Here is a 19,840-nt window from a genome sequence, read left to right on the forward strand (position 1 = left end):
ATGTTTTTTTTTAATTTTTTTTTATTTTAATTTATACACATAAATTTCATTTGCATAACGTACGGTGCAATACTGTAAATTGTTAATTTTATTCCTTATAAAATATTCCTGATATCGAATAAAGATTTATACAAGAGTACAAATTATTGACTCATTTTTGTTCTTAACTTTATGTATTTATATTCTTATTATTATTCTTCTTATTATTATTTTGTTTTGTTTTTTTAGGGATACGTAGGGACGCGAGAGATCGAAGATTCGCAAGAGATTGTGGTCCGAAAATGTTCTGACATTATAATCGTTCGTTACTTCTCTATAAATCAAGCTTATTTATCACTCCGAGCCAGCTGATCGTTAAACGCCATTTCCGAACGTGAAGAAAACAACAAATAAAACACACATATAGCTTATATTTGAGAAACAAGTAGGAATGAGGGTCGTATAAAAAAAAAATGCATTACCTTTCTCTTTAAAAAAAAAAAACCTTTTTAACAACCGAATTACAACGAAATCTTATCGAACCATTTATTCTATCTCTAAACGAATTAGTTTAAAAAGAAAAGAAGAAAAAAAGAAAGAGAAAAAAAATAATAAAATAAAAAAAAGAGTTTTATGACTTATTATCAAGTTTCAACAAAATATTTATATATACATATATAACATTTTCGACATCTTTTAAATCTAATGGGTGATCGTCGCTTTTATACATATTAATAAAATATATATATAAGCGATATTACCCTGTTGCCTAGGATTCTTCGAAATAGTTCCTATTCGTGTAATAACGATTCTTATTTACTGGGAAAAAATTACAAGAGAGATAAAGAGACAGAGAGAGAGAGAGAGAGAAAGAAAAAGAAAATGAAAATAAGTAAAAAAGAGACAAAACACTCGCACTTAGCATTGACTAACTTTTATTTTTTATTTTATTTTTTGTTTTAAATGCATATTGTATGAACCTTTTAGATAAATTATTTTCGATGTCGGATAAACACGCTTACACAAGTGCTTGGTTATGTTACCATAAAAAAAAAATAAAGAAAAACAGAAAAAGGAAACGTAACAAAAAAAAAAAGAAAATTACACCAAAGACACCTTAATTGTCGTCTCGTCAAATGAAATAAAACACAAATCTCTGTCTCTTTTACTTTTCTAAATGTGTGTTATTACGTAATATTTCAAGCGCCAAATGTTAGTATATAACGATCAATGAAAAATCCAGTGTGATCCCTCTTGTAAGATAGAAAAGACGCGTAGATACGAAAGAGAGAAAGAGAGAAAGAGAAATAATACCTGTCTTAAAATAAGATATCGTTTTACGACCTTCATGTTCGGCTCGAATATAAATTTACATACGATAGCAGCAGCATCAACACACACAGCTAGAATAATATTAAAGAACTTATATGTATGCAGGCTCGGTAAGTGTCCCAATGGATAGAAGGAAAAAAGAAGAAAATAAAAAAATAAAACAAAAAAGAAAGATATTCGTTGATCGCGGATCTTGCCTTTTGTATAAATGCATTTGAAACGTGCACTAGCAAGGGGTTTAAGACTTAAAAAGAATAAGAAATATTATTACAAAAAAAAATATATATATATATATATACATAAAATTACTTTTATGTAAGTAGAATTTTGAAAAAGTATTCGGAACAATGCGTGAGTATCCGAAAAATACTTTTCGTGCTTTTGCGCTGAATTTCGAAAGCAAACAAGTAAGGTCCGTACTATTTTTATTCGCGTCAAATATTTATTTAATCTAATAGTTTATTATATTATATTGTATTGTATTATTATTAATTATTATTATTATTATTATTATTATTATTATTATTATTATTATTATTATTATTATTATTATTACATTATTATTAGTATTGTTCTTGTCATCGAGGAAAAACCGATTTCTTCGATTAGCCCGAGCCGAAATAAAAAAGAAAAAGAAAAAAAATCATTTATCGAATGATAAGTAAATAAATAAATAAATCAATAAATAAATAAATAAATCGCCTTCCTATCGCTTCCTATGCTAGTGCATGTTTCGGATTCTTAAGGCATAGAATTAAAAAAGAAAAGAAGAAAAAAAATTGAAAGAAAGAAAAGCTTCTCTGGTAATTAACTATCAGAGAATCATTGTAAATATGTATGTAGTATTATAAGATAGTCTTCTTGTTCTAATTGACGTTATTGCGAATTAATTCGTTGCTCTCTTTCCCTGCATTCATCAATGATATTTCCCTAATCGTAAAATAAAAAATGATTAGCAGAAAAATTAAGAAAAAAAAAATTATGAAACGAAATCGCTAAAAAAAGGTTTTTTCTAATATCTTCGCTTATTCTGTCATTCGTTAAGATAAAAACTTAGGGGGAAGAAAAGCCTTATCTTTAATGGGATATATACAAATTTGTCAGACTATGGGGAATGTTCATTGATTTTTTTTTTTGAGTATGAGTGACGAAAATATTTGCAAAATGTCGATTCTTAATCCACGTTGTTTGTAAACTAATGTATTTTATAAAATATATAATATAGAAAAATTCTTCTCCTAAGAGAGAGAGAGAGAGAGAGAGAGAGAGAGAGAGAGAGAGAGAGAAAGAAAGAAAGAAAGAAGGAAAGAAAGAAAGAAAGAGCGAGAGAGTGAGAGAGTGAGAGAGAAAATGAGAAAGAGAAAAATGAAGAAAAATAATGTCTACAAAGAGTAAGACAATAGAAAAAGAAAAAAAAAGAAAGAAACAAATGTGAAATGATGATTAAACTCAACGACGTCAAAAAGGTTTTCCCTTTTCGCGTAGATTGAAAATGCAATAATATCGTTGCATTGTTTCTATGTAATGTAAAATAATTTGAAGGGAAAGTTATGAGAGGGTGATAGAGTGAGAGAGAAAGAACGTGCGAAACAAGAGAAATATCGAAGGGAAATAACTAAATCATAATAATAATAAGATATTACTATTACGTAAATAAATCTTAATATCCGAAATAAAATAATTTAAACGAAATAAAAATTAACCGTAATAGCGTTTAATCAGTAGAAAGAAAAAGAAATAAATGAATGAATAAACAAATAAATAAATAAAAGAAAAAAATATTAATTAAAAACCGAGATGAGAGAATATTTGTCTCGTCAATTTCAAGAAGTTTACCGCTCGTTTATTGCGATTACCGTTTAAAATAATTCACAACGCCAAACAGGATGGTTAAAAGAAAAAAAAATGAAACGTGAAAATAAAAAAAAATACTACATAGTTCTTAAAGATTATTTATTAATGTTTTACAGATACACGAGATAAAAATGAAATAAGATAGTGAAAACTTCGATCTCCGCTCTACCACTTCTTTTCTCTTTCCATTTGTCCTACCAACAACAATTACAATTGAAAAAGAAATAAAAATTAACAAAACAAAAAAATAAAAAAATAAAAGAGAGAAAAGAAAGTCATAAAAACGAAAAGAAGAAAAAACAAAATCAGAATAGGTCAGTTTTCATTTTTATTCTTTGCATCGAATTTACTCCCGATCTATATATTGTCGTTAATAATAATAATAATGTTGTTAACGAATAGTGCATTACTTTTCTTACAATTTAGTATCGGTTTTTGCTGTTCAATTAGCTTTTATGTTGTTATTTATTTTTTTATTAACCCCTTAATGCACAATTTTTTTCTTTATTAATTTAGAAATAAAATTAAAAAAAGAATCAATTTCTTTTCACCAAATAATTAACATATATGTTATTCTTAAACATAAAAACAAAAAATGAAAACATTTTTCAGTTTCTCAATAATTTAACATCAAATATGATATAAATTGAAGCTGTAATATTCGTAAAGGATTTACGGAGCTGTAAAATTCTGCAAATAAAGGGTCCGCATATATTGCGCAGAAATGTGCATTAAGAGGTTCATTATTTTTATTACTATTATATTATTATTATTATTATTATTATTATTATTATTATTATTATTATTATTATTATTATTTTTGATTATTTGTTTTGATTCTTACGATGGTCGCTATACCCGATTATTCTTGCAAAGCTGCCATATAACAAAAACACGCTTACCGGTGTTTACCAGCGTTTCAAAGCGGTACCCTACCCCCATAACGATCTTATCCTTTCTATCATCTTCTTCCCATTTTTAAAACAATGGAATAGAAAAGAAAGAAAATAATGTACGAATACAAACGACATCGTTGTACATTTTTTTGTTGCTGGTGTAAAGTACACATATACTGGTGTTTTATTTTAATTTTAAAATAATATAAAAAAAATCGAAATAGTGACCGATCGATCGATTAATTGATTGATTGATTGATTGATCGATCGTAATTACGTTCGCGATAGTAGATGATCATTTGAAATATGGAAATGGATATATGTATAATTATAGATCATTTAATCACTCTCCTTTCGACGAAATTCGAAATGCGAGCGTCCGTCGTTTGTAATCTAATTAAAAACTTGTTAGTAGATGTGTGTGTGTGTGTTTGTGTGTGTGTTTGTGTGTGTGTGTGCCTGTGCGTGTGAGTATATGTACGTGTATATGTATGAAATTCTCATGTCGAAAATCGTTAGCATTCGATCTTAATTACGATCGTTAGAATTCGTTACTAATGATAAACGATTACAAATAACATGAGAATTTTGTAATATATACCATATTTATCGAAACCGATCTATTTCGATTGTATTTCGATAGTATTTCGATAGTATTTCGATAATATTCCGATCGAAATATTTGCCCGTGATACACGGTCGTTTTCCGTCGTTAAATTTGACGGGCTTCCCATGAAGAAACAGAAAAGGAAGAAACAAAAGGGTTATTATTAAAACATTAACATGATCCGTCGAAAATTTAAGGAATTACTTTTTCATTTTTTTACTTTTTGGTTTATTCCCTTGTCTATTTTCGATCTTTACATTCTTGAAAAATTATTGATCATTGAAAAGTATCATTTATATAAAATTCTAATTTAAAAAATACGATGTTCTCCTAGTTAGGAACGAATATTTTTTGGTTATATATTCTTGTTTATTTTCATTTTACTTCATTCTATTCTTTCTATATTTTCACATTCTAGTATCAGAAATCGATTATCCTTTTTCTTATAAATAATGTTATTTGCAAAGAGTATATCGTTTATATGAGGAAACATATTTAATGCTGTGATTTATCAATGATTATCGTCAAACGCAAGGGAGATTTTTAAATTGATTTTTCTTTTTGACGATGGGAAAATACGTCGAAAGGGAAAAATTACATTTAGAGTAATTCTTTTTTCGACGAGGTCGGTGAAAAGAAAAAAAAAGCGGAAGAAGATGAAAAACAAGAACAATAAGAGAAGAAAAAAACCAGGGGCTGGTTGCACGTAGGAAAATAAATAAAGAGAGAAAAAGAAAAAGAAAAAAAATTCGTTAAATCGCACCACATTCTATCCGAATTACGTGCCCTACCGTATCCAACACTCGTCTTTGTATCATATTATTAGCTACTATTCATAATATATTCAGCGTTATAACATCGTGGTAACAATAATAACAACGTAGGATATGTATATATATATCTATGTATGCATATATATATATATATTTTTTGTATTTTACTTCTACCTTGGCTGCATTGGACTGTATTATATTGATTGTATGTGGCATGCCAAGGGCGTGTATAAATACGAAATAAATATTAAATAAATCATGATCGATAGATTTGGACGATTTTATTTTTATTAATCACGGCCATCGTTAGTTAAACGAATACAAATGTTTATTATTTTTATGAATTATTACTTATCTCATGATATTTTTCTTAAAAATATTCTATTAAAAAATTATTATTCCTACGGAGGTCGATATTTTCTAAGTTTTCTTTAATTAATATAATTACAAAGTTTTTTTTAAAATTGGAAAAAAAGGATATATCTCTATTTATTTTTCTCAATTTGATTAGTCATTAGGTATTACACTTTGTCGGATAAAAATTAAATACCAATCAAGTATACATACAATTTGATTAAAAATTTATGCTTAATAATTATCTATTATTTCTACAATAAGATTATTTTAAATAATCCTCATTTTGAATTAAAAAAAAAAAGTAAAAATTATCTTCATATTATATATATCAATATGACAAAATTGGGTGACACAAAAGCGCGAAAAAACACCCTCTCATAATTTCGACTGTATAATCGTCAAAGATGCAACGATATGAAAACACGAGAAAGAGAGAAGTTAGAGAGACGCACAAAAACAAAAAAAAGATAAAGAAAGGAGAGTACGAGACGACGTGGCGAGTACAGATGGCAAAAGAAAAGAAAAAAAAAATGAAAAAAGAGAAAAAAAGAGAAGATTGATGTTGAGCGTGGATTCCCGCGCATGTCCGAGAGTTGAGAGTAGAGTCACGGTAGTGTGTCTAGGAAGGGTGACGAGGTGGGGTAGGGGTGGTGGTGGTTCCGACGGCAGGTTGGGAAGAGGGGATGTCAGGGGATGTGGGAGATGGATAAGGGAGACCAGGAGAAGGGGGTGGGGGAGTTGGGGTTGGGAGAAATGAAGAGGACGTCTACTAAAGCGATAGTATAGCATCTCTCTCTTACTCTCTCTGTTTCTCGAACACGACGCAGTGTGTAGTCGACAGCATCCCGCGCGGGTGGTCGTCTCGGATCGAAGAGAGGAGAGACGAGACAAGGACCCGGGAAAAAAGCCGGCTGCTGCTATTTGTATATTTTCTTATATTTAACTCTTTTCTAACGAAAACAAAAAAAAAAATAGGATCAAGTTTTTTCAAATTTTTCCTCTCGTTGTTCACAATTTCACACTTATTAAACGCCGACCAATTCTTCCCTCTTTTAATCTTGTTTTTCATCGACGTATTGTATATATATCTTTGTTTTACCTGTTTTGTCACGAAAAAATTCGGGGGTTTTAAAAGATGCTCATAAAATTGGACTAGCCACTACCACCACCATTATCAGCATCTCACACCATCGCACTATTACCACTATCTTCATCATCATCATCCCATTGCGATCGTGATTCTTTATAAATAGAGAAAGGAAAAAAGGAAGAAGGTAGGGGCGGAAGAGGGAGGATGATTTTAAAAAGGAAGAACGCGCTAGCGGAAGAGATTTGAGCGTGGCGGCGGTTCCGAGAATACACGGAAGCGAGAAAGAAAAAGAAAAAGAGGAAAGAAGAAAAGGAAGAGGTGGTGGTAATGGTGGTAAAGGAGGAGGAGGGAAAGAAGGAGGAGAAGGAGTAAAGAAAGAAGAGAGGAAGGAGGAGAAGGAAGAGGAAGAGGAGGTATCAGTTACTCTGGCGTCTCGTTCATCTCGTCCAGTTCGGTTCACGTTCGTGTTCTGTCGCGTGCAAAAGAAGACACATATTATATATACTATATATAAATATACATAGATTTGTTTTCGTTAACATTCGAATAATCTATGAAGACGCCCTTCATAAACTCGTGTGGCTACCCTCCGCGACCGCACCTGTCTCGGTCGCACGCGCATCTTTTCTAACACAACACACGACACAACCAACAGCTACCAACCAACAATCCAACGACGATTGAAAACCAAAAAAAGAGTTAAAAGAATAATAATAATAAGAATAAGAAAATAGAAAAAGATAGAAACCACCAATAGGAGAAACAAAACAACAGCAGCAGTAGCAGCAATAGTACCAACCAATATCAGTATCAGTACCAGAACCAGAACCAGCACCAAACTACGAAGAATTTCCTTGACGATGTCTCGTTGGGAACCCGCGAAGTGTGTCGTTGCTATTTTAAAGTAGTACGTATATTCCGAGCTCGGAGGACAACGTTCGTCTAGTTCGTTTTGTTCGTCCTCATTTTTCTAACAATATTTTTTTACAAATGATTAATACTTCTTTGAGGTAAAAAGAAAAATAATTTTGATACGTGGATATTATTTGATATAGAAATGTAACAAAAAACAATGATAAACATTGACAATACGTTGACCACGTTAACTCTCCTTTAACCGCTTTTTTTTTTAAATTACAAATTACTTTATTGTATATATATACATATGGATAGGTAATTTGTATGTTGTATATATATATATATATATATATATATATATACATCTATCGCTGCTTAACGCTTACAGTACTACTACGGTTCATCATCCACATCGGCTACCCAACAGAACAAACGCTTCGAGCACGCGCGAAAAACCTCCCGCCTAATATTCATGAAGAAAGAAAGAGAAAGAGAAAGGGGAATTGTTAACTAATCGACCGTTTTATTACAAACCTTTCCCTCTCTTTTTCTTTTTTCTAATATCATCTATACGTGCTTTCCATTTTTGTTTCTTTCTAATAATTATTTATACGTGCTTTTCAAACATTTTTCCCGCCCATTTTTTAAAACGCCATTAACGTTGTTAACAACACTTCGTCGTTATATTAATATGGGTAATTTAAACTACATAAAAAATCAATCTACATCATCGTATAATATTATTTTTACGATAGTTTGTTCGATACGATAAAGTTTAGGATCAATTAGTTTTTTTGTTAATACATCGTCATCGTTTTCGATAACAAATTACGATTTCGCGAGAATAAAACAAAAGAAAAAAGAGCTTACGCGGCTCCTCGTATTCTTTCACTCCGTTATATTCACCGATAGATTTAGAGACGAAAGAGAAGCAAAATATAAAAAGGAAAAAAAAGGAAAAAAAAGAAAAAACAAGAAGGAAAAGAGAGTATGAATTATAACAGAAGTGCATCGGAGCGTATGCGTTTAACATCGCGACGCATGCAAACACAATAGTAGGCAAGGCTTAGGAAAGCGTGTTCGTTGAGCATCAGTGAATACGCCGTGATGTTTTATTTTCAGGTTTTTATCATTCGTCATATCGCGTGCCGCGTTTGATGTGTCAAACTTGCTTTTATAGGTAAAAATGCAGTGTCTCCCTTGTGCACTATTTCACACACACACACAAACCGTATTTATAATATTTATAACCCGGCCTATATAATCGGCCTTGATTTTTCTTCTTTATATTATCCGCTCCGAATTTTTTTTTCAATCGAAAACAAATTTATTGCACCAAAATCGTCAAATTCTATCGTAAAACGATAGAATATATATATTACGAAGCTCAAGGATAAACTGTTACATCGATAGACAAGTTTTTCATTTCGAAATCTACTTGATGGTGACTCACTAAACCGTATCCACGAAAAGAAAATATTATAATATATATGTATATATATATATATATATATATATATATATTTATTTATTTATTTATTTACTTATTATATATAGAAAAGGTATTCGCGTATATACTTGTAAGTAAAGCAGAAACGCTTTAATTACTCATTTTCCTCAGCCGTTCCAAAAAGGCAACGACGTGTGATACCATAAAAAGAGAGAAAGAGGGAGAGAGAGAGCTAAGTGGAGAAGAAGATGCGTGCACACGGTTTAAACAGTATAGGTGGTTTAGCATAGTAAAACAAGTAACTAAAAACTACAAACGTATTATATATATGACGATTATGATGACGATAACGATGATGATGACAACGACGATGAAAAAATATAAGTTATAAATCTTTGCTTCTTTTTCAGCATGCACACACACACGCACATACGCGACGCACGCAGATGCATACAGGAAGGGCAAGTTATTTCGTGCTCGTCTCGTTACTTAACACATTTCATTAGATCATTAAAATTCCCTAGTGAGAATATTCTTATGCGAAATTACCATTTTTTGCTGCTGCTACAAACTGCCTGAAAGGGGATCGCGGATTTTCTTCTTAAGGATTATTTAACAACAACAAAATAATAAAAACGAGAACATTCCAAGTACTTGCGGGACGTTATAAATATAGAGTTACCAATATGCGCTCGTTGTGTCTAGATTGTCTTTTGCCGTGTTACTTGTCACGGAGAGAAGTATCGACCCATCTCTCGAAATATAAAACGGAATATCGAGTAGCCCGGAGATAAGAAAGAAAGCGTTCTTTCCTTCCTTTTCTTCCTATTCTTTTCTGTTACACAGGACAACGTAAAGAAAAAAGAGGAACTTATTTTATTTTTATTTTTTTTTTATTTTTTTTTTCGAAATAAATCCTATCGAATAATTATATTCGCGATTTATTTTGCACCTATATAATACATGATATAAAAAAAAGATATCGAACGATTAGTATCGAAAAGAAAATAATATTATATTTCAATACGAATTAATGAAACATTTCTTCAACCCTTTATCTTTTAGCCATGACATTTTCTCATTCATTCGAATCTCTTTCTTCAAACTCGAGTACGACAAGTGTACGATGATAACCATCTTCTTTTGCTCTCTTTCCCTTTCTCACTCACTCTCTTAGAGTAATTTAATTAAACCATCGAGCTCTCTTCAGGGACCACTCCCACTAATTACGATCTTTCGATCTCGCAGACGACGCATTAAATGACGAGACAGAGAAAAAAAAATAAATGAGAGAAGAATGAGAACTATGTGAAAATAATGGAAATATTATTGATGTAAACAAAACTATTAATTTTTTGTTTCTTTCGATAATATAAAATACATCGATATATATAATAAATATTTATAAATATAAAATAATAATATAAAATATATATAGTATATATATAATACCCGTCATCACATCTTATTTTCTATTTCGAGAATTTAACCTTCAACCTATATCGTCATCGTATTTGTCTATATAACGAAAATAAATTTGCTCATATGCAGAAAATGAAAGAGAAGAAGAACGCGGAAAAAGATCTTTTCGTTTTTCGTGAAAGATCGAATAATAATAATAATAATAATAATAATAATAATAATAATAATAATAATAATAATAATAATAATGATAAATCATTGATCGAAAAGTGTCATCGATCTTTCGTGTTATACGATTATCGTGTTAGTGCGAAAAAGTGTTGTTATCTGTATAATACGGAAGAAGGAAAATGATAAGAATGTATATACGAGTTAAACATGTTCTTTTACGATACACCAAAGACACGTTAATCACTCGTCAAAGTCTACTTACGTTTACGATAAGAGAGATTGATTAAAAAAGTAGAACGGTTAGAACGAACGTTTGAAAAAAAAAAAGAAAAAGCTAATCCTTTTGAATCTCACATTGGAAGATATATATTACGTTCTAAAAAATTACCTACACATACAGCAAAAATTATACGAAGAAAATAAATTTTACGAGAGATATAATAACAATCATTTGCGAACAAAGTGTCACATTTTTTGTTTCTTTCTTCCATTTAATATACCATAACGTCATTTATTATATTGAAAAAAGAAAAAGATAGATAATAATAATAATAATAATAATGATGTATGGGATCGAGAGCGCGTGCGCGTTGATGACGACGTGGTGAACGTCAAACAAGATCACGCTACAAGATAATTATGACGACAAGTTGTCCCCCTGGATGAATGAACGTGACCCGCACATTTTTTCTTACACGACACAAAGAAAGAGAAAGAAAAGCAGTTAAAGTAGAAATAATAAAGGGTGGGAAAATAATAGAAAAAGAAGCAGAATGTAAAGAAAGAAGAAGGAGAAGAAAAGGAACGTTACTACCTATCTTTTTAGGTGAGAACGATAAGAAGAAGAAGAAGAAGAAGAAGAAGAACAGAAGAAGAAGAAGAAGAAGAAGAAGAAGAAGAACAGAGAAGAAGAAGAAGAAGAAGAACAAGAAGAAGAAGAAGAAGAACAGAGAAGAAGAAGAAGAAGAAGGAGAAGAAGGAGAAGGAAAGAATAGCGGTTTTCAAGGCTTTTAAATTTGTTCGCAACGTGCCAACTCTACAAAACACCTTCGTGATATACGCGAGTGCCAAGAACCACTACTTTCGAGTACATAATATACACGTGTATAACACATATACATATATATATTATATATAATATAGTCGAGATCTTTCGTTAGAAAAGAAAGTTTAACGGAAGGAGAATAAGGAAGAAGGGAGAAAAAAAGAAAAATAAGAAGAGGTCAAAATACGATTGGCAATAATTTTCGTTTACCAAATCCGAGTTTAACTCGATTTATTACTCCTCCCTCCCTCCTTTCATTCCTCCCTCTTCTATTCTATATATCTTCTTTGATTTATTGTGAATTATTGTTGTTATGAGAATCGTGGATTATAATGGAAAAGAAAAGTACCGAAGCAAGACCGAAGATCGAAATCGTACGTGTCTCATCCATTGAACGGCGAAACTTTCGTCCCTTGGATGGGGTGCAACTTCGTGCTGCCTATAGTCACGTCAGAGTTGGAATTTATTGTCCGGAACCGGAAACGAAACCAGTCGTCGTTTGCGATAGCAAACCGCCCATCGAATACACGAGAAAATTTAAAAAGTAAGTTATACCTTTGAATGCTTGTTATTATTATTTCCTATAAATTAGCATCGAATTATTTTCCCCCCTCTTTCTTTTTTTCTTTTCGTTGTTGTTTTTGGTCCCACGAATATCACGGATTTCAAAAGGAATTCAGGTCGAATTAGTAACGCGCGTACGATATAGTAATAAATTTCGCCCATTAAAATGGCCGAATTAAATTCTCGACGATCAGTTGAAGTCTTATGTTTATTATTTCGAAAGCGTCTAGTTAGAATTACAAATTGTGACACAGTAAAATTTCTTACTATTCATTACGGAAACTTTGTGCATATATATATGTGTGCACATAGTCTAATAAGTTTTACGTATGTATAATATATATACATCTTGTAATAAATTCATTGTTTTTATTCGCTTATCATTTTATCGGGTAAAGATTATGTATTTAATTGTTTATGTATTTAAATATTGATATAAAGAGATGCAATTAATTTACCTTTAACAATTTAAGCATATAACCACGATAAAAAAATAAGACAAAATTGAAATGTTTGTGTAAAATTATTTTAAAATTTGTTACATCGTTATCAATTAACCTTTGCTTTTTCAATGGAATATCAAACTTTATGTAATCGATAATGCCCATTTGATACTTTTTTTTACATGACCTTTTAAGAACAGAGATACAAAAGAATTCATTATTACGTGCCACAACTTAATGGAATGCCATTGCATGTTGCAACGTAACATCTAGTTTTAAACTCGACATAAGATTAATCATTATTTTTTTCTATTATATTTCATTATGTGCAAATATTCGTAGGATTAATTTAACGAAATAGAAATATTCCTTTTTGTAATAGAGTTCCTTTAAAATAATTTATATCCACGAGTGTAATAATAAATATATAACGAAAAGAGAAGAAAAAGAAAGAAAAAGAAAAAAAATAAATTAATAATAAAAGATTAGCGAAAGAGGATTCCTATTCGTTCGTTGAAATTTCCAATTTTTGCTAGTCGGACGAGCGGAACGAACGAAAGTCGACCTACATTAATTCTAGGAAAAGCTGTGTTCTTGGTTCCGTCAGAACGTCATGCAAAAAAACTAAAGAAGATAAAATATACTTGCTACACGTGGCGTTGCTATGGTTAAAGTTAAGAGGCCTATCGACAAGAGAAGTATATGTATATGTACCTCAGGCAGCTTCGAAAAAGGTCCGTGTGTTGTTGGGGTAGGTTTTCATACTGTTCGTGAATAAACGCCGAAATAAACGATCGAAGCAACCGTATCATTTCTTAATTAAACGACTATATTTAATTCGTCTTATTTTTAAATCTTTCCTAAATAAAAATGTGTATCTAAATTTACAAAGTATTCCCAAAATTATAGATCTCAATAAAAAAAAAACGATAAAAAGAACTCTGAGGGTAGATACGTTCGACAAAAAAGAAATTAACCGAGCAGAAGGATACAATTATTTTTCAAAAAATTAATAAAAATACAATCTGTTGTATCTTTGAAACAAAAAGAAACGAAATAATCGAAGAAAAAGATCGAATAATTGTATGCAAATGGTTTATCATTTTCCTTTCTCTTAATTTTTGTTTTATTTTGTTTTTATCTTTTGTTTTAGAAATTTGGGACCAGTATCGAGACTGCTGAGACGTCGTCATCACGCGACGTATCTTGCAACAAAATCCTGTGATAACATTTATAGCGTGAATAGAAATAGTAATTCATTAGATTGGAGATTAGGACAGAGTGCGAACGAACAAGGTGATATTATTTCTCTCTCTCTCTCTCTTTCTCTTTAAAAAGAAATATATAGTTTGAACTAGTTATAATTGAAGAAAAAAAAAATAAAAACAAAATCTAATTGTATCGACTAGCTACTTTGTTCCATTTTAGGATTGCAATCTAGACAAAGCGGTAGCTTAGACTGGAGAGTTGGAAGATCTGTCACTTTCAGTTCCAACAAGCTTCATTGGCGAGATGCCACTCGTAGTGCAGAACAACTTTCTGCCAATACTCCGATCGGTTCTGATCATATTCAAACACCAAGTACCAAGTAGGTCGATTCCTACTTTTATATATATATAATGTTTTTTCTTTTATATTGATTAGATGTAGTAATACGTATACCTACTATTATACATAGTATATATATTTTTTTATTGGATGTAATATATATATGCTACTATTATTATATTATAATAATATAACTTACCCAGATGTCATCTCATTTAGAGAAAATAAAAAAGAAAATGTATTATTTTTTGTTTTTAGATCAAAACTCGTATCGTTACTTAGGCGACTCTCACCTCGTCTTTCACGACCCGGAAGCAAAGGATCCTTGCAGTCGTCGCCGACTATATGTCCATGGGTCCAAGTTGAATATTCTACGGAATCGATCGATGCCTCCAAACGAGAAGAGTCCCAAGAGAGTGACTTGACCTTTCAACAGGAATTACAGTTGAACGAGTTGAGAAAACGAATGGCTGGAATCGCTTCAACTTCTCAGGTAGTCCTTAACAATGTCGATCGTATCATGAGACAAAATACGATCGAAGTAATTGAGCTTTGAAAATGATTATTATTACTATTATTATTATTACGGCTAATATAAATGAAAGAGGAAAGAACAGAATTTTTTTCTTACACATTATTAAAGATCGATCGAGCTTAAATTAGTAACAACAATGTTGACGTCACTTTTAAGGCGGATTACTCTCTCAATGAGAAACCATTCGTAACGAAACATTATCTAAGGTGTGGCCATTAATGATTTCCGTTTTTCTTCTTATACTTTTAATCAACGTAAGATGAAAAAAATAATGCGTCAGAAAATATACGATTTTTGTTTAACACCTACATTTTATTAATCTGTGATCGCGTTTCTCATTGAATAGTTTTCAAATCTATTAGATTTATTTTAGTTTTTTATTCTTTTTTCTTTCATCGCGATAATATCGCATATATACATATACATATATATATATGTAATTGTATTATATGATTTATTACATATATCATTTTAAAATTGCAATCTCTTTATACGTATCAGGTTATTACAAAATCTACGAACGATAACGAAGATCAAATAGTGCCACATCCTCCGACCTTCGAAGTACAGGAATCCAACAACATCCATCGTAACGACTACATCCATACAGCGTAAGCTTTTTCATTTTTTGTTTTTCTTTCAATAACCCCACCCCCACCCCCGATACCCCAAGCCCTTTATAGCGATTTAAACTTTTGCAAATGAATCATCTAATTTATTTGATTATTGTCAAATTAAAATAACATCATATGATGAACAAACAAAGATCATATGTGATGTACATATGAATATGTATGTATATGCAGAATTCCTCGATTTCGTTTCCTATTATATAACAAGGGTTTGTATAGAAATTGAAAATGAATTAATGACATTTTTTTTTATAGCTTACTAGATCCTCACCTATCTTTTATTTTTTTTGTAACAAGAGTAACGATTTAATTCTTTTCTCCTTTCCTATATTTTCTCTTTTTTTTTCTTCAACTCTTACAGCTCGTTTCATCTCTCAAAGTATGGAAGAAAAGTTTCGATAATCGTTCGTTCTAATAGTCTCAATCTAAATTTTGCATTAGCCAATAGAAAGTTCATGATTGCTCGATAAATATTAATTAACAATGGTTGATATATAAGGTAGGAAACTTTTCTTTCTAACATTCACGTACATATGCATACACAAACACTTATATCATACTATGCACCTTTCCATTCACATTATGCATGATCTCTTTCCGAAACGAATACCTTCACCACTTTGTATATGTTACTCTCTATTAGATTATGTATATGCTGCACTTAATAAATAATTGCGAATGTTTCCCTGCATTGTGATCTTAATTTTCACCTTAGATGTGTTCGCTAAATGACTCGTGCCATATGACAAATACTGTCATTGTGTTTAAGGACATTCCGTTAGGATAATGACTGTCCTTGGCTAAATTGTTACATAATGTAAAAAGGAGAATGTAAAGTATAAAAATTTACAAAAAGAAAAAATGCAAAAAATATTATATGCTCAGATAAATTTTGTTAATTTTATTTTAATAATTCTGTTAATTTTTATTTTAATATTTCTTTTTAAAGATCAATTTTTTAAAATCTTTTATGTGATCTCGAGCATTGATTGATCATCTGTTAATTGAAATACATTATACTTATCTTTTTCGAAAAAATAATGTTTGTATTTAAACAAAGTATCAAAGTATAACAGCCGTTAAAAAATTTGCGCATCTCAACGCGATAATACTATTCAGTATATGTACATATTAAATTATAGAAATAACCATTAAAATAATGATTAACATATTTGTGAACACGAGTAACATTTCCAGTTCTATAAACGAAAGATAAATTATTGTCGCCCGCAGGTATTTGAATACACAAACCGTGTTTCTTATTAGGTTTAATATAATCTATTGTATTCGTCGTATGCATATTTTTTGTATGAAATTGGAGGATTACATCCAAAAAACCTTCTTTGTTTCCGTCTTCGTTTCCATCTTCATCTTCATCTTCATCTTCATCTTCAACTTCATCTCCATTCTCAATTTCAATATTCATTTCATCTTCTTCTTCTTCTTTTGTATGTTCATTATCTTCTTCTTCTTCTTCATATTCATCATATTCTCGTTTTTCTTCCATTTCCCTCGAGTAGTGACCATTCGAATGATAATAAACATCATCAATGTTCACTATTTTAGACGAGATATCACTAGTAGCAGTATAACGAGAAATGTCTGATCTTAATGCAGGATCTCGCCATTTCATATCTGGTTCAACTTCCTTAGATATTTTATTTCTTTTCACTTCTGATTCCTCCTCACATTCATTATTAGCTAAAGGTGTACCATGTCTCTTTCCTATATTTGTACCGATAGTACTGTAACTTGTAGATTCGGAATTTTCGCTGCTTCCTGATTTAGATAAATTTTTCTTACTTTTATTACTAATTGTAAAATATTTGCTACCATTGATTTCTTTGCTACTATTAGTTTCTTTACTGTCAGTACCAGAAGATTCCGATGAAAATATTTTCTTACTTTCTTGTAAAGCTATATTAAGCACATCAGACTTTGTTTTCTGCATTTCAATATCTTTTACATTTTGTTGGTTATTGGATTTATCGACTATTAATGTATAACAACCTTGCGTCCATCTTTGCAATTCAATGGTCATTTTTGGTTTCATATTTGGTTCCATTGAAACAAGGTCCAATTCTGTATAACTTTTAAGAAGATTAAAGAAGGCCTTAGATTTAAACATATCATAAAAATTCTTCAAAAATCTTGGCAGAGTCGTTTCATCAGCTATTTCATAGTTACGTTCATCGGCAGGGCCAAGTTTTTTCCAACAAATGTTTTCAGAGACAATTTCTTTTGAAAGCTTATCATATACATTGTCTAAGAAAAATTTGACAATTAATAAATAAGACTGTTTTTCTATCATCTTCTGGATAGATTTAATTTGTGTTTTTTCTATATACAAATAGTTTATCCATGACTGTAAGTTAATTTCCATATCCATTGGTTCAATATATTTACATGGTAATACAGGTCTTAGCGGTCTATTTTTCTCTGGAATAGTTATTGGACCCTCGAACCAGCCATTAATGGACGAACGAGTTTTTTCTGAGGTAAGCACTTCTGCTACTTGATGGAAAGAGTTGTCAGTAACTTCAAAAAAGACAAGTGAATTAAACTCTGGTAGCAGAGATCGTACTACGTTCGAGGAAGTCCATTTTCATCTGTATCGAAAAGATCCAAGGTTCCTCCATATTCAGGAAGCCATTTCGATGAAAGATACAATATATAAGCTATTTTTCTTTCACCCATATTATCATCGTGGCAAAGCAAGTAATCTGCATCACTGTAAACTGAACTTGACATTGAGATTTTATTATTTAGTTCAATTTTTGTAACGTGTTTCATCCACTTAGTCATTTCTTTTTGGAAAGTTGAATATAAAACTTTTATATTATATTTGGTCACAGATTTAAGGTCATTTGATTGTTCAAAATGATGTAGGTCGGTAAACTTTCTTTGATATGTGATCTCCTCTATTTCACTTTTGAGTTTCTTTAGAAAATGTTTATTATCCAGAAAATTAGATATTTTACAAACTCTAAAAGGTTTTGTTATAATTTCAAATTGATCTGTCTTAATTTCCTTATAATTGCACCAGTTATTTGTAACTAAGGTCTTAAATATTTCATTTTCAAGATGATCTGAAATAATGCTATTCTTCGGTTTCTTCCAGCTAAGTTCATCACTCATTGAATCGTTTATCGACATGTTTCAGTAATTTAAATTAACTATAATAATCTGTTAATTTTTTTTATAAAAGTAATAATTTCTAATCAATGCATTACTTTTAATATAAACTAATAGTATTTTTTTCTTCTTAAATGGTATATGCTGATAAATTTTCTTAAAATATTTAAAAATAAGGTTAGAAGAAAAAAGAGAAAGAAAAGAAATATTTAAAATTAAGGTTAAAAAAGAAATATTATTACATATAAGAAAAATGTAATATAATATTTATTTTAACTTAGTTATATATTTTTTCTATTTTTTCACTAGCTCATTTGCATAAATAGTGTGAACGCAATTCGTGTCAATTCTTATAAAATTTTCTAGAAAAATCTTTCCTAATCTTGTTTTCTTAAAAGCATACTGTTAGGATACGCTAGTTTTTAAATGGCCCACGTGGTCGGTTAATTCATGTATTCTGCAAGAAAATTAATCAATCGTAAGATTCAATAAATAACAATAATTTTAATAATAAGATTGAAAGATAGGTTTGATTCATTGAATTAGTAAATAATTAAAAAAATACAAACTCACTGAAGCACAAAGCGTAATAATATTCCAAATTAACTATTAACAGACTTCCATCCGTATCGCACAGTCTTCTACTATCATATAACATGTCCGTCAAGATATTATTGGAGTTGAAAACATTGACCGGATCGAAGTCAGGGATGTATTATGCGATAGTTAGTACCCGTTATGATTCTTTCTTCGTATTCTCAATTTTAATTACCGACGAAGGAGGAATTCGAAAAACGCACTAGTTTATCTCGTGCTACGCACGAGCGCGGCGCATGAGAATACCGCAGTACGATGTTAGGCCGATTGACGGCGCTGGCGGCATTCGGTGCCAAGATGGCGACAGCGTTACGCGTTTGACGGATGCCGTTGGTCCGCATGGAAATTCGGGGCACACCCTCGCCGCTAAATTCTACTAAGTGAGACGTAGTCAAGCACGACCAGCCTTGATATCGCGAAATAGAAGCTCAAGGAAGCCTACGCGTCTGCTAAAACTGGAGTCCGGAAAGCCAACCTCGCACGCATACGTGAGTTTTTAAAAACGAACTCCTTTTAAACGCGACACCATCATCGTTCTCTCGAAAGAGTGAC

General features: G+C 30.8%; 3 protein-coding genes across 7 annotated transcripts in view; 2 read left to right on the forward strand and 1 right to left on the reverse strand.

The window, feature by feature from the left end:
- Positions 1-5,711, forward strand: part of GckIII (Germinal centre kinase III) — a 137,183-nt gene extending 131,472 nt beyond the window's left edge. For all 4 annotated transcript variants that reach the window (XM_015324182.2, XM_015324179.2, XM_089175189.1 and 1 more), the window contains one exon: positions 229-5,711. In XM_015324182.2, coding sequence (XP_015179668.1) covers positions 229-238 — 10 coding nt within the window. In that variant the 3' untranslated portion in view covers positions 239-5,711. The remainder of the gene's footprint in view (positions 1-228) is intronic.
- A 430-nt stretch (positions 5,712-6,141) lies between these two features.
- The window catches only part of LOC107068110 (uncharacterized), a 52,180-nt gene continuing 38,481 nt past the window's right edge, over positions 6,142-19,840 (forward strand). The window contains exons 1-6 of one of the 2 annotated variants that reach the window (XM_015324176.2): positions 6,142-7,795; positions 11,616-12,378; positions 13,995-14,137; positions 14,270-14,429; positions 14,648-14,882; positions 15,426-15,535. In XM_015324176.2, the coding sequence (XP_015179662.1) occupies positions 12,167-12,378; positions 13,995-14,137; positions 14,270-14,429; positions 14,648-14,882; positions 15,426-15,535 (860 nt within the window). In that variant the 5' untranslated portion in view covers positions 6,142-7,795; positions 11,616-12,166. The remainder of the gene's footprint in view (positions 7,796-11,615; positions 12,379-13,994; positions 14,138-14,269; positions 14,430-14,647; positions 14,883-15,425; positions 15,536-19,840) is intronic. The other variant, XM_089175188.1, reaches the window with a different exon arrangement.
- sud1 (Prolyl 3-hydroxylase sud1) lies at positions 15,542-19,774 on the reverse strand. The gene is given in 3 exon segments (XM_015324183.2): positions 15,542-18,148; positions 18,151-19,148; positions 19,265-19,774. Coding segments are annotated over 2 exon segments (2,043 nt in total). The 5' UTR covers positions 18,713-19,148; positions 19,265-19,774; the 3' UTR covers positions 15,542-16,667.

Source organism: Polistes dominula, unplaced genomic scaffold, assembly GCF_049000335.1.
Source record: "Polistes dominula isolate Pdom_NZ unplaced genomic scaffold, Pdom_raw_medaka contig_82, whole genome shotgun sequence".
Taxonomy (NCBI): Eukaryota; Metazoa; Arthropoda; class Insecta; order Hymenoptera; family Vespidae; genus Polistes; species Polistes dominula.